Source organism: Coregonus lavaretus (genome assembly GCF_964263955.1).
Source record: "Coregonus lavaretus genome assembly, contig: HAP1_SCAFFOLD_686, whole genome shotgun sequence".
Lineage (NCBI taxonomy): Eukaryota > Metazoa > Chordata > Actinopteri > Salmoniformes > Salmonidae > Coregonus > Coregonus lavaretus.
In genome coordinates, this window is record NW_028159244.1 from 43,929 (window position 1) to 56,944 (window position 13,016).

General features: G+C 48.1%; 1 protein-coding gene and 1 long non-coding RNA gene across 2 annotated transcripts in view; both read right to left on the bottom strand.

Moving 5' to 3' along the window:
* Positions 1–13,016, bottom strand: part of abcc12 (ATP-binding cassette, sub-family C (CFTR/MRP), member 12) — a gene marked incomplete at its 5' end in the record, with an annotated part of 92,532 nt that overhangs the window by 7,834 nt on the left and 71,682 nt on the right. Inside the window, 8 exons of the mRNA XM_084197392.1 lie at positions 1,573–1,762; positions 4,788–4,925; positions 7,671–7,897; positions 9,191–9,373; positions 10,318–10,421; positions 11,918–12,007; positions 12,349–12,417; positions 12,625–12,718. Of these exons, the coding sequence (XP_084053518.1) occupies positions 1,573–1,762; positions 4,788–4,925; positions 7,671–7,897; positions 9,191–9,373; positions 10,318–10,421; positions 11,918–12,007; positions 12,349–12,417; positions 12,625–12,718 (1,095 nt within the window). The remainder of the gene's footprint in view (positions 1–1,572; positions 1,763–4,787; positions 4,926–7,670; positions 7,898–9,190; positions 9,374–10,317; positions 10,422–11,917; positions 12,008–12,348; positions 12,418–12,624; positions 12,719–13,016) is intronic.
* Positions 38–852, bottom strand: LOC311123119. The gene is made up of 3 exons (XR_014612564.1): positions 655–852; positions 185–276; positions 38–92 (listed from the first exon to the last, which is right to left on the bottom strand). It is a non-coding gene; the product is annotated as an uncharacterized lncRNA (long non-coding RNA).

Sequence of the window (13,016 nt, forward strand, 5' to 3'; positions counted from 1 at the left end):
TACTAAGGTGTACTAGACTCTACCTGTATGGTGTACTAGACTCTACCTGTATGGTGTATTAGACTCTACCTGTATGGTGTACTAGACTCTACCTGTATGGTGTACTAGTATCGACCTGTATGGTAAACTAGACTCTACCTGTATGGTGTACTAGACTCTACCTGTATGGTGTACTATACTCTACCTGTATGGTGTACTAGACTCTACCTGTATGGTGTATTAGACTCTACCTGTATGGTGTACTAGACTCTACCTGTATGGTGTATTAGACTCTACCTGTATGGTGTACTAGACTCTACCTGTATGGTGTATTAGACTCTACCTGTGTGGTGTACTAGACTCTACCTGTATGGTGTACTAGACTCTACCTGTATGGTGTACTAGACTCTACCTGTATGGTGTACTAGACTCTACATGTATGGTGTACTAGACTCTACCTGTATGGTGTACTAAGGTGTACTAGACTCTACCTGTATGGTGTACTAGACTCTACCTGTATGGTGTATTATACACTACCTGTATGGTGTACTATACTCTACCTGTATGGTGTACTAGACTCTACCTGTATGGTGTACTAGACTCTACCTGTATGGTGTACTAGTATCGACCTGTATGGTAAACTAGACTCTACCTGTATGGTGTACTAGACTCTACCTGTATGGTGTACTAGACTCTACCTGTATGGTGTACTAGACTCTACCTGTATGGTGTATTAGACTCTACCTGTATGGTGTACTAGACTCTACCTGTATGGTGTACTAGACTCTACCTGTATGGTGTACTAGACTCTACCTGTATGGTGTACTAGACTCTACCTGTATGGTGTACTAGACTCTACCTGTATGGTGTACTAGACTCTACCTGTATGGTGTACTAGTATCGACCTGTATGGTAAACTAGACTCTACCTGTATGGTGTACTAGACTCTACCTGTATGGTGTACTAGACTCTACCTGTATGGTGTACTAGACTCTACCTGTATGGTGTATTAGACTCTACCTGTATGGTGTATTAGACTCTACCTGTATGGTGTACTAGACTCTACCTGTATGGTGTACTAGACTCTACCTGTATGGTGTACTAGACTCTACCTGTATGGTGTACTAGACTCTACCTGTATGGTGTACTAGACTCTACCTGTATGGTGTATTAGACTCTACCTGTATGGTGTATTAGACTCTACCTGTATGGTGTACTAGACTCTACCTGTATGGTGTACTAGACTCTACCTGTATGGTGTACTAGACTCTACCTGTATGGTGTATTAGACTCTACCTGTATGGTGTACTAGACTCTACCTGTATGGTGTATTAGACTCTACCTGTATGGTGTACTAGACTCTACCTGTATGGTGTATTAGACTCTACCTGTATGGTGTATTATACTCTACCTGTATGGTGTACTAGACTCTACCTGTATGGTGTACTAGACTACCTGTATGGTGTACTAGACTCTACCTGTATGGTGTATTAGACTCTACCTGTATGGTGTACTAGACTCTACCTGTATGGTGTACTAGACTCTACCTGTATGGTGTACTAGACTCTACCTGTATGGTGTATTAGACTCTACCTGTATGGTGTATGACAGCGCCAGGCCCTTCATAGCAGGGCTGATGGTATCAGGAGAACTGAGCACCACGAACAGAGCCACCATCAGAGTGACTGAGGCAGACAGAAAGTCCAGCCAGAAGGACAGCCAGCGCGTCCCACAGTTAAACAACAGGAAGTGGTTGGAGTTGTTGTCGCTCATCTCCTTAAACCTGGAAAACAATCCACAACGGTGTTTACAAACCTTATTTTTTACCACTTCTTGTTGTTGTTTTTGTTTAGTTATTTCCCCAGGTAGAGGAAACCATGGTCAGACCAAGTTATTTCCCCAGGTAGAGGAAACCATGGTCAGACCAAGTTATTTCCCCAGGTAGAGGAAACCATGGTCAGACCAAGTTATTTCCCCAGGTAGAGGAAACCATGGTCAGACCAAGTTATTTCCCCAGGTAGAGGAAACCATGGTCAGACCAAGTTATTTCCCCAGGTAGAGGAAACCATTGTCAGACCAAGTTATTTCCCCAGGTAGAAGAAACCATGGTCAGACCAAGTTATTTCCCCAGGTAGAGGAAACCATGGTCAGACCAAGTTATTTCCCCAGGTAGTGGAAACCATGGTCAGACCAAGTTATTTCCCCAGGTAGTGGAAACCATGGTCAGACCAAGTTATTTCCCCAGGTAGAGGAAACCATTGTCAGACCAAGTTATTTCCCCAAGTAGAGGAAACATTGTCAGACCAAGTTATTTCCCCAGGTAGAGGAAACCATGGTCAGACCAAGTTATTTCCCCAGGTAGTGGAAACCATGGTCAGACCAAGTTATTTCCCCAGGTAGTGGAAACCATGGTCAGACCAAGTTATTTCCCCAGGTAGAGGAAACCATTGTCAGACCAAGTTATTTCCCCAAGTAGAGGAAACATTGTCAGACCAAGTTATTTCCCCAGGTAGAGGAAACCATGGTCAGACCAAGTTATTTCCCCAGGTGTGGAAACCATGGTCAGACCAAGTTATTTCCCCAGTTAGAGGAAACCATGGTCAGACCAAGTTATTTCCCCAGGTAGAGGAAACCATGGTCAGACCAAGTTATTTCCCCAGGTGTGGAAACCATGGTCAGACCAAGTTATTTCCCCGGGTAGAGGAAACCATGGTCAGACCAAGTTATTTCCCCAGGTAGAGGAAACCATTGTCAGACCAAGTTATTTCCCCAAGTAGAGGAAACATTGTCAGACCAAGTTATTTCCCCAGGTAGAGGAAACCATGGTCAGACCAAGTTATTTCCCCAGGTGTGGAAACCATGGTCAGACCAAGTTATTTCCCCGGGTAGAGGAAACCATGGTCAGACCAAGTTATTTCCCCAGGTAGAGGAAACCATGGTCAGACCAAGTTATTTCCCCAGGTAGAGGAAACCATGGTCAGACCAAGTTATTTGGAACTGTTTCTGAGGTGTCAGCAAACTGTGTTGTTCCTTCTATCTTGTTCTAATCATGGAGTGTTCTGGTGGGTAATATGTGATATAATATGTATGTTTTAACTAGTATCGGTCTGCATTGTTGGAATGGTAATATGTGATATAATATGTATGTTGAACTGGTATCGGTCTGCATTGTTGGAATGGTAATATGTGATATAATATGTATGTTTTAACTAGTATCTGAACTTTGGCCACACAGCAACTTTGAGATGCAAATCAAATGAGCAAACACACAATCTAATCTAATTTTATCTAATCTAATCTTATTTGAACTAATTATTTGATAGTGTTCACTATTGTTTCTCGTATGGCCTGGTAGGTATGAGAGGGTATCAGTAACTCACTGCTGGAGGTCCTGCTATCTCTTGTTGTAGGGTTAGGGTTAGAGTCAGGGTTAGGAGACATGTCTTACTGCTGGAGGTCCTGCTATCTCTTGTTGTAGGGTTAGGGTTAGAGTCAGGGTTAGGAGACATGTCTTACTGCTGGAGGTCCTGCTATCTCTTGTTGTAGGGTTAGGGTTAGAGTCAGGGTTAGGAGACATGTCTTACTGCTGGAGGTCCTGCTATCTCTTGTTGTAGGGTTAGGGTTAGAGTCAGGGTTAGGAGACATGTCTTACTGCTGGAGGTCCTGCTATCTCTTGTTGTAGGGTTAGGGTTAGAGTCAGGGTTAGGAGACATGTCTTACTGCTGGAGGTCCTGCTATCTCTTGTTGTAGGGTTAGGGTTAGAGTCAGGGTTAGGAGACATGTCTTACTGCTGGAGGTCCTGCTATCTCTTGTTGTAGGGTTAGGGTTAGAGTCAGGGTTAGGAGACATGTCTTACTGCTGGAGGTCCTGCTATCTCTTGTTGTAGGGTTAGGGTTAGAGTCAGGGTTAGGAGACCTGTCTTACTGCTGGAGGTCCTGCTATCTCTTGTTGTAGGGTTAGGGTTAGAGTCAGGGTTAGGAGACGTGTCTTACTGCTGGAGGTCCTGCTATCTCTTGTTGTAGGGTTAGGGTTAGAGTCAGGGTTAGGAGACGTGTCTTACTGCTGGAGGTCCTGCTATCTCTTGTTGTAGGGTTAGGGTTAGAGTCAGGGTTAGGAGACATGTCTTACTGCTGGAGGTCCTGCTATCTCTTGTTGTAGGGTTAGGGTTAGAGTCAGGGTTAGGAGACATGTCTTACTGCTGGAGGTCCTGCTATCTCTTGTTGTAGGGTTAGGGTTAGAGTCAGGGTTAGGAGACATGTCTTACTGCTGGAGGTCCTGCTATCTCTTGTTGTAGGGTTAGGGTTAGAGTCAGGGTTAGGAGACATGTCTTACTGCTGGAGGTCCTGCTATCTCTTGTTGTAGGGTTAGGGTTAGAGTCAGGGTTAGGAGACATGTCTTACTGCTGGAGGTCCTGCTATCTCTTGTTGTAGGGTTAGGGTTAGAGTCAGGGTTAGGAGACATGTCTTACTGCTGGAGGTCCTGCTATCTCTTGTTGTAGGGTTAGGGTTAGAGTCAGGGTTAGGAGACATGTCTTACTGCTGGAGGTCCTGCTATCTCTTGTTGTAGGGTTAGGGTTAGAGTCAGGGTTAGGAGACATGTCTTACTGCTGGAGGTCCTGCTATCTCTTGTTGTAGGGTTAGGGTTAGAGTCAGGGTTAGGAGACATGTCTTACTGCTGGAGGTCCTGCTATCTCTTGTTGTAGGGTTAGGGTTAGAGTCAGGGTTAGGAGACATGTCTTACTGCTGGAGGTCCTGCTATCTCTTGTTGTAGGGTTAGGGTTAGAGTCAGGGTTAGGAGACATGTCTTACTGCTGGAGGTACTGCTCTCCCTTGTTGTATGCGTGGATGGTGCTGAGGCCCTGGATGGTGGAAGTGGTCAGGGAGATCCAGGGGGAACGACTCACATTCTCCATCCTCTTCATCTCTCTGATGCTCCTCTGGAATATACTGTGGAGACAACACGCAGGACTCAGAACACAACATACAACATACTTAGAACACACTGCAGAACACACCACGCAGGACTCAGAACACAACATACAACATACTTAGAACACACTGCAGAACACACCACACAGTACTCAGAGAGCTCTGGGAGTGTGGTGCCAGAAAAATAACTTCTCACTCAACATCAACAAAATGAAGGAGCTGATCGTGGACTTCAGGAATCAGCAGAGGGAGCACGCCCCTATCCACATCGACGGGACCGCAGTGGAGAAGGTGGAAAGCTTCAAGTTCCTCGGAGTACACATCACCGACAAACTGAAGGCTGAAGAAATTTGGCTTGGCACCTAAAACCCTCAAACTTTTACAGATGCACAATTGAGAGCATCCTGTCGGGCTGTATCACCGCCTGGTATGGCAACTGCACCGCCTGCAACCACAGGGCTCTCCAGAGGGTGGTGCGGTCTGCCGAACGCATCACTGGGGGAAAACTACCAGCCCTCCAGGACACCTACAGCACCCGATGTCACAGGAAGGCCAAAAAGATCATCAAGGACATCAACCACCCGAGCCACTGCCTGTTCACCCCGCTATCATCCAGAAGGAGAGGTCAGTACAGGTGCATCAAAGCTGGGACCGAGAGACTGAAAAACAGCTTCTATCTCAAGGCCATCAGACTGTTAAATAGCCATCACTAGCACATTAGAGGCTGCTGCCTATATACATAGATATATGCTGCCTATATACATAGATTAGAAATCCAGAGTGGCGCAGTGGTCTAAGGCACTGCATCACAGTGCTAGCTAGAGATCCTGGTTCGAATCCAGGCTCTGTCGTAGCCGGCCGCGACCGGGAGACCCATGGGGCGGTGCGCAATTGGCCCAGCATCGTCCAGGGTAGGGGAGGGAATGGCCGGCAGGGATGTAGCTCAGTTGATAGAGCATGGCGTTTGCAACGCCAGGGTTGTGGGTTCGATTCCCACAGGGGGTATGAAAAAAATTATGTATGCACTAACTGTAAGTCGCTCTGGATAAGAGCGTCTGCTAAATGACTAAAATGTAAAATGTACATATCTTGCATTACTCATCTCATATGTATATACTGTATTCTATACTATTCTACTGTATCTTAGTCCATGCCGCTCTGACATTGCTCATCCATATATTTATTTATATATTCTTAATTCCGTTGCTTTACTTAGATTTGTGTGTATTGGGTGTATGTTGTGAAATTGTTAGATATTACTTGTTAGATATTACTGCACTGTCGGAGCTAGAAGCACAAGCATTTCCCTACACCCGCTATAACATCTGCTAAACACACCCCACAGGACTCGGAACACACCCCACAGGACTCTGAACACACCCCACAGGACTCTGAACACACCCCACAGGACTCGGAACACACCCCACATGACTCGGAACACACCCCACAGGACTCTGAACACACCCCACAGGACTCGGAACACACCCCACAGGACTCGGAACACACCCCACAGGACTCGGAACACACCCCACAGGACTCGGAAACACACCCCACAGGACTCGGAACACACCCCACAGGACTCGGAACACACCCCACAGGACTCGGAACACACCCCACAGGACTCGGAACACACCCCACAGGACTCGGAACACACCCCACAGGACTCGGAACACACCCCACAGGACTCGGAACACACCCCACAGGACTCGGAACACACCCCACAGGACACGGAACACACCCCACAGGACTCGGAACACACCCCACAGGACTCGGAACACACCCCACAGGACTCGGAACACACCCCACAGGACTCGGAACACACCCCACAGGACTCGGAACACACCCCACAGGACTCGGAACACACCCCACAGGACTCGGAACACACCCCACAGGACTCGGAACACACCCCACAGGACTCGGAACACACCCCACAGGACTCGGAAACACACCCCACAGGACTCGGAACACACCCCACAGGACACGGAACACACCCCACAGGACTCGGAACACACCCCACAGGACTCGGAACACACCCCACAGGACACGGAACACACCCCACAGGACTCGGAACACACCCCACAGGACTCGGAACACACCCCACAGGACTCGGAAACACACCCCACAGGACTCGGAACACACCCCACAGGACTCGGAAACACACCCCACAGGACTCGGAACACACCCCACAGGACTCGGAACACACCCCACAGGACTCGGAACACACCCCACAGGACTCGGAACACACCCCACAGGACTCGGAACACACCCCACAGGACTCGGAAACACACCCCACAGGACTCGGAACACACCCCACAGGACTCGGAAACACACCCCACAGGACTCGGAACACACCCCACAGGACTCGGAACACACCCCACAGGACTCGGAAACACACCCCACAGGACTCGGAAACACACCCCACAGGAGATGACTTGGAGTACAGTGCAGCTTGGACCACATGCTGTACACGGATACGGAACATCAATTGTAACAGACGACAGATGACCAATAGCAGTGAAGACAACAACAGTAAGGACAATGATAATGAAGATTATGAAGTTCATGCTCATTAGATTTCTTTCTCATCAGATGACAAATGATACTGTTTTGATGGAATTATCTGCTTTTGTGACGTGTATTTTAAGTGTTGAGGGTGTTCGCTCATTTTTGCTAAAAGAAATCTTCTCATTAGAGTAAGTCACCCTGGGTAAGAGCGTCGGCCAAATGACCGAACTCTAAATGTAAAGATGCTGGTTGACTCACTAGAGTATGAGTGTGAAGATGGCCCCCAGCAGCGTGATGGCGATGAGCAGCGGAGGGAACACGGCTGTGATGGTGACGATGGTGTAGGTGACCATCAGGCAGAACTGCAGGAAGTTCTCCATGTTGAAGGGCAGCATGGTGTCCACCTCATCCTGGTCCTTGGAGAAGCGGTTCACCATGCGGCCCGTCGGGGTGGTGTCAAAGAAACTCATGGGGCTGCTCAGGATCTAAAACACACACGGGACACAGGGGGGTAGGGTTAGGGTTATGGGAGGGCTGATGAAACACAGGCAGGACACAGGGGGATAGGGTTAGGGTTATGGGAGGGCTGATGAAACACAGGCAGGACACAGGGGGGTAGGGTTAGGGTTATGGGAGGGCTGATGAAACACAGGCAGGACACAGGGGGATAGGGTTAGGGTTATGGGAGGGCTGATGAAACACAGGCAGGACACAGGGGGATAGGGTTAGGGTTATGGGAGGGCTGATGAAACACAGGCAGGACACAGGGGGATAGGGTTAGGGTTATGGGAGGGCTGATGAAACACAGGCAGGACACAGGGGGATAGGGTTAGGGTTATGGGAGGGCTGATGAAACACAGGCAGGACACAGGGGGATAGGGTTAGGGTTATGGGAGGGCTGATGAAACACAGGCAGGACACAGGGGGATAGGGTTAGGGTTATGGGAGGGCTGATGAAACACAGGCAGGACACAGGGGGATAGGGTTAGGGTTATGGGAGGGCTGATGAAACACAGGCAGGACACAGGGGGGTAGGGTTAGGGTTATGGGAGGGCTGATGAAACACAGGCAGGACACAGGGGGATAGGGTTAGGGTTATGGGAGGGCTGATGAAACACAGGCAGGACAAAGGGGATAGGGTTAGGGTTATGGGAGGGCTGATGAAACACAGGCAGGACACAGGGGATAGGGTTAGGGTTATGGGAGGGCTGATGAAACACAGGCAGGACACAGGGGATAGGGTTAGGGGAGGGCTGATGAAACACAGGCAGGACACAGGGTTAGGGTTATGGGAGGGCTGATGAAACACAGGCAGGACACAGGGGATAGGGTTAGGGTTATGGGAGGGCTGATGAAACACAGGCAGGACACAGGGGGGTAGGGTTAGGGTTATGTTTTCAGGGACACATCAATGAGAACGCTACTGTAAGATCTTCATTACATCTATCTTCTGAGACCTATCCACTGCTACAATGTAAAGTAACATGACTCACGGGTTTGGCCAAGGTCTGAAACCCAGACAGGACAGGGTGATCAAGGTTCTTTATATCCCACAGTGAAGGTAGAACACTAATAATACTGTCTCCCAGCTATTTGTTGTGGAACGAGACAGGGATGTCCCCTCTCCCCTCTCCTTTTCAAGATTCAAGGCTATGGAATTCCTCCTCTATGGGTTTATCATCCCGCATTGTCCCTCTCCCCTGTCCTTTTCAATATGATTGACAGCAGTGGTGTTGTAGTGCAGTGTGATTGGTAACATTGGCGTTGTGTGCAGTTACGTTTCTGAACATGGTGTCGTGTAGCTTGGAGGATGCGTGAAGCGTGACTTTGGTGAAAGAGTAGCCCTTGATGAAGCTGAACACCAGCATGGCCACCACCACCAGGCCGTAAACCATCTGGTAGAAGCTCAGGTCAGGGTTCAGGGAGATGTTCCCTGCGTCGGACATCGACACGTTTGCTGTCTGAAATCACACGTTAAAGAGACCGTAGTTAATATATGGCTTTGTTACTTAGTAGGGTACTAAGAATGTTTTAACGAGCCTATAAAAAACAGATGCAGCATGTTTTGTTAAATGTTTCACTTGTGCTAGCCACAGATGTCATCTCATCTGCTAAAATAGGAACGACAAACTGTTGATGCAATTGACCCTTTGCTAAGCACAGCCCCAGAATTTTGGGCAACCAATCGCAGCGCTCCAATGGATAGCAACTGCCGTTGAGTCCGACACCTCGGACAAGCTCACATTTCAAACGTATGAAAGCCAGTGAGGGCAATGGCAAAAACTGAGTTTTCTTCAAAAACATAAATTGTTTAAATGGCTAAATAATGTAACAGTCTACCAGTGGGTACTCGCTACCGTGATTCCTGAAATGCAGAGCCTGTTGATGGAGGATTGTTTGCTAGCTCAGCTGGTTAGCTAGCTCTCAGTCTCATTGACCACCAAACGTTGCTAACGCTAGCTAGCCACTCAATATCATTTGTTTTCACGAAATGCATGTTAGCAAGGCTAAGTTAGCCATGTTATGAATACAACTCTCATCTGCTGTCATCAGGATACCATTTGAGAGCACTAGTTAGCTCCAACAGTGATTGTAGCTCTGGCTGCTTGCTGACAGTGAATTCAGAGCCATTCAGTGGCTAGCCAGACTACAAACGTCATTTTACCAGGTTCCCGTGAAGCAATTGTAATACCAGTCCATCACAGCATACCCACGTGTCTTCTGATTAGCAAGGGGTCGTCTTTGTTCCATTTCATTGTGTATAAAAAAAAAACATCATCATCATTGTAAGGGGATTTCGCCAGTGGTTTGAGTGATGAATTGGGCTTCCAGGGAAAATGTCAGCTGTTGCAACAGTAACCAAGGGGGGCGGGGCTTAGCGAAGGGTCAACTACAGTAGACTTACCCCTGATCCCTGCTCCAGCCAGTAGCTGAGCCACCAGTTGCTGAAGGCAGTGGTCCCCACCAGGCAGATGAAGATGATGATGATGAGAGACAGCAGTATGTACCCTGGAGACCAGAGACACCAGAGGAGACACCAGAGGAGAGACCAGAGGAGAGACGAGAGGAGAGACCAGAGGAGAGACGAGAGGAGAGACCAGAGGAGAGACCAGAGGAGACACCAGAGGAGAGACCAGAGGACACACCAGAGGAGAGACCAGAGGACACACCAGAGGACACACCAGAGGAGAGACCAGAGGAGAGACGAGAGGAAAGACCAGAGGAGAGACCAGAGACACCAGAGGAGACACCAGAGGAGAGACCAGAGGAGAGAGGAGAGACCAGAGGAGAGACCAGAGGAGACACCAGAGGAGAGACCAGAGGACACACCAGAGGAGAGACCAGAGGACACACCAGAGGACACACCAGAGGAGAGACGAGAGGAGAGACCAGAGGAGAGAGAAGAGACCAGAGGAGAGACCAGAGGAGAGAGGAGAGACCAGAGGAGAGACCAGAGGAGACACCAGAGGAGAGACCAGAGGAGAGAGTAGAGACCATAAGAGAGACCAGAGGAGACACCAGAGGAGAAACCAGAGGAGAGACCAGAGGAGACACCAGCAGAAAGACCAGAAGAGACCAGAGGAGAGAGGAGAGAACATAAGAGAGACCAGAGGAGACACCAGAGGAGAAACCAGAGGAGAGACCAGAGGAGACACCAGCAGAAAGACCAGAGAAGAGACCAGAGGAGAGAGGAGAGACCAGAGGAGAGACCAGAGGAGACACCAGAGGAGAGACCAGAGGAGAGAGTAGAGACCATAAGAGAGACCAGAGGAGACACCAGAGGAGAAACCAGAGGAGAGACCAGAGGAGACACCAGCAGAAAGACCAGAAGAGACCAGAGGAGAGAGGAGAGAACATAAGAGAGACCAGAGGAGACACCAGAGGAGAAACCAGAGGAGAGACCAGAGGAGACACCAGCAGAAAGACCAGAGAAGAGACCAGAGGAGAGAGGAGAGACCATAAGAGAGACCAGAGGAGACACCAGAGGAGAGACCAGAGGAGACACCAGAGGAAAAACCAGAGGAGAGAAGAGAGACCGGAGTAGAGAGGACAGGAGACACCAGAGGAGAGACCAGAGAAGAGCCCAGAGTAGAGACCATAGAAGAGACCAGAGGAGAGACGAGAGACCAGAAGAGAGACCAGAAGAGAGACCAGAGGAGAGACCAGAGGAGGGGGGAGAGATCAGAGGAGAGAGCGAACAGAGGAGAGACCAGAGGAGACACCAGAAGAGAAACCAGAGGAGAGAGGAAAGGAGAGACCAGAGGAGAGACCAGAGGAGAGAGGAGAGACCAGAGGGAAGACCAGAGGTGAGACCAGAGGGGAGAAGAGAGACCAGAGAGACGAGATGAGACTGGATTCAGCATGACTCAACATAACCCACACCATACTGCTACAACGTTGGAGTCAAGTGAAAGGTTCATGATTTGCTTAGGTCTGAGTATCACTGCTTCACTAGGTGTGAGGAGTAAGGCTGATTGGCTGAGGTGAATGAGGTGTGTTCTAACCTCCTGCAGCTTTGCAGTACTGGTGGTAGGTCCTCCAGGTAACAGAACCCTCCTGAGAACCCTCCTGGGTCACCAGCTGGTCCTTAGACTCTACCAGACAGCAACAACAACAAATATCAACAGCCATCATCAACAACAACAGCAACAACAACAAACATAATAAACAACAACAAACAATAAACAACAACAAACAATAAACAACAACAACAAACATAATAAACAACAACAAAAAACATAATAAACAACAACAACAACCAACATAATAAACAACAACAAACATAATAAACAACAACAACAAACATAATAAACAACAACAAACATCATGTTGATGGAATTCATTGATTTGATCATTTAAAATGCCACACAGTGTACAGCCATAACACTCTTTGGAGGATTGGAATGTGAAGGAATGGAGGAGTTGGCAAAATGACCGTTGACGTCACGTGACACCGATTCCCTTCCTCCCAACTCTTCTGGCTTCTCATCAGACATGTCAAAAGCTGTGGAAAGACATGGACAGAAATCCCACTAATTAAACACAACAGACCTTTTAATGCAGAGCTACATGTAAGGCTGTGACGTATCAAACAAGACACTTGAACAAACCTTTGTTTCCGATACCATTACATACAGTATGTGAGAGCACCGTTTTTGTCTTCAATGTGAAATATATGTTAAGATATGTACGGACGTGTGTCTCATTATACCTGGGTTTTCTATTCCATTTCCCCTGTGATCGTCCAGGTCCTCCCCCTTCATGTCGATGGGGTGTGGTTGTACCGGCTCCTCCTCAGTTTGTTCCTAACATACAAGATTAGGTGATACATTTTAATAATGTGTAAGCAATATTTTTTGTTGTCTCTCGGTGTCTTGCCAATACAGTACGAGACTCCGTATTTGATGTTTTGTGTGGACCCAGGAATAGAAGCTGCTGCATGTGCAACAGCTAATGGGGATCCTAAAGAGTCAGTGATACATGATATCTAGACTGGACATAGCCCCCTCCAGGTGTACTGATCCTAATAAACTAAACTAAAGAGTCAGTGATACATGATATCTAGACTGGACATAGCCCCCTCCAGGTGTACTGATCCTAATA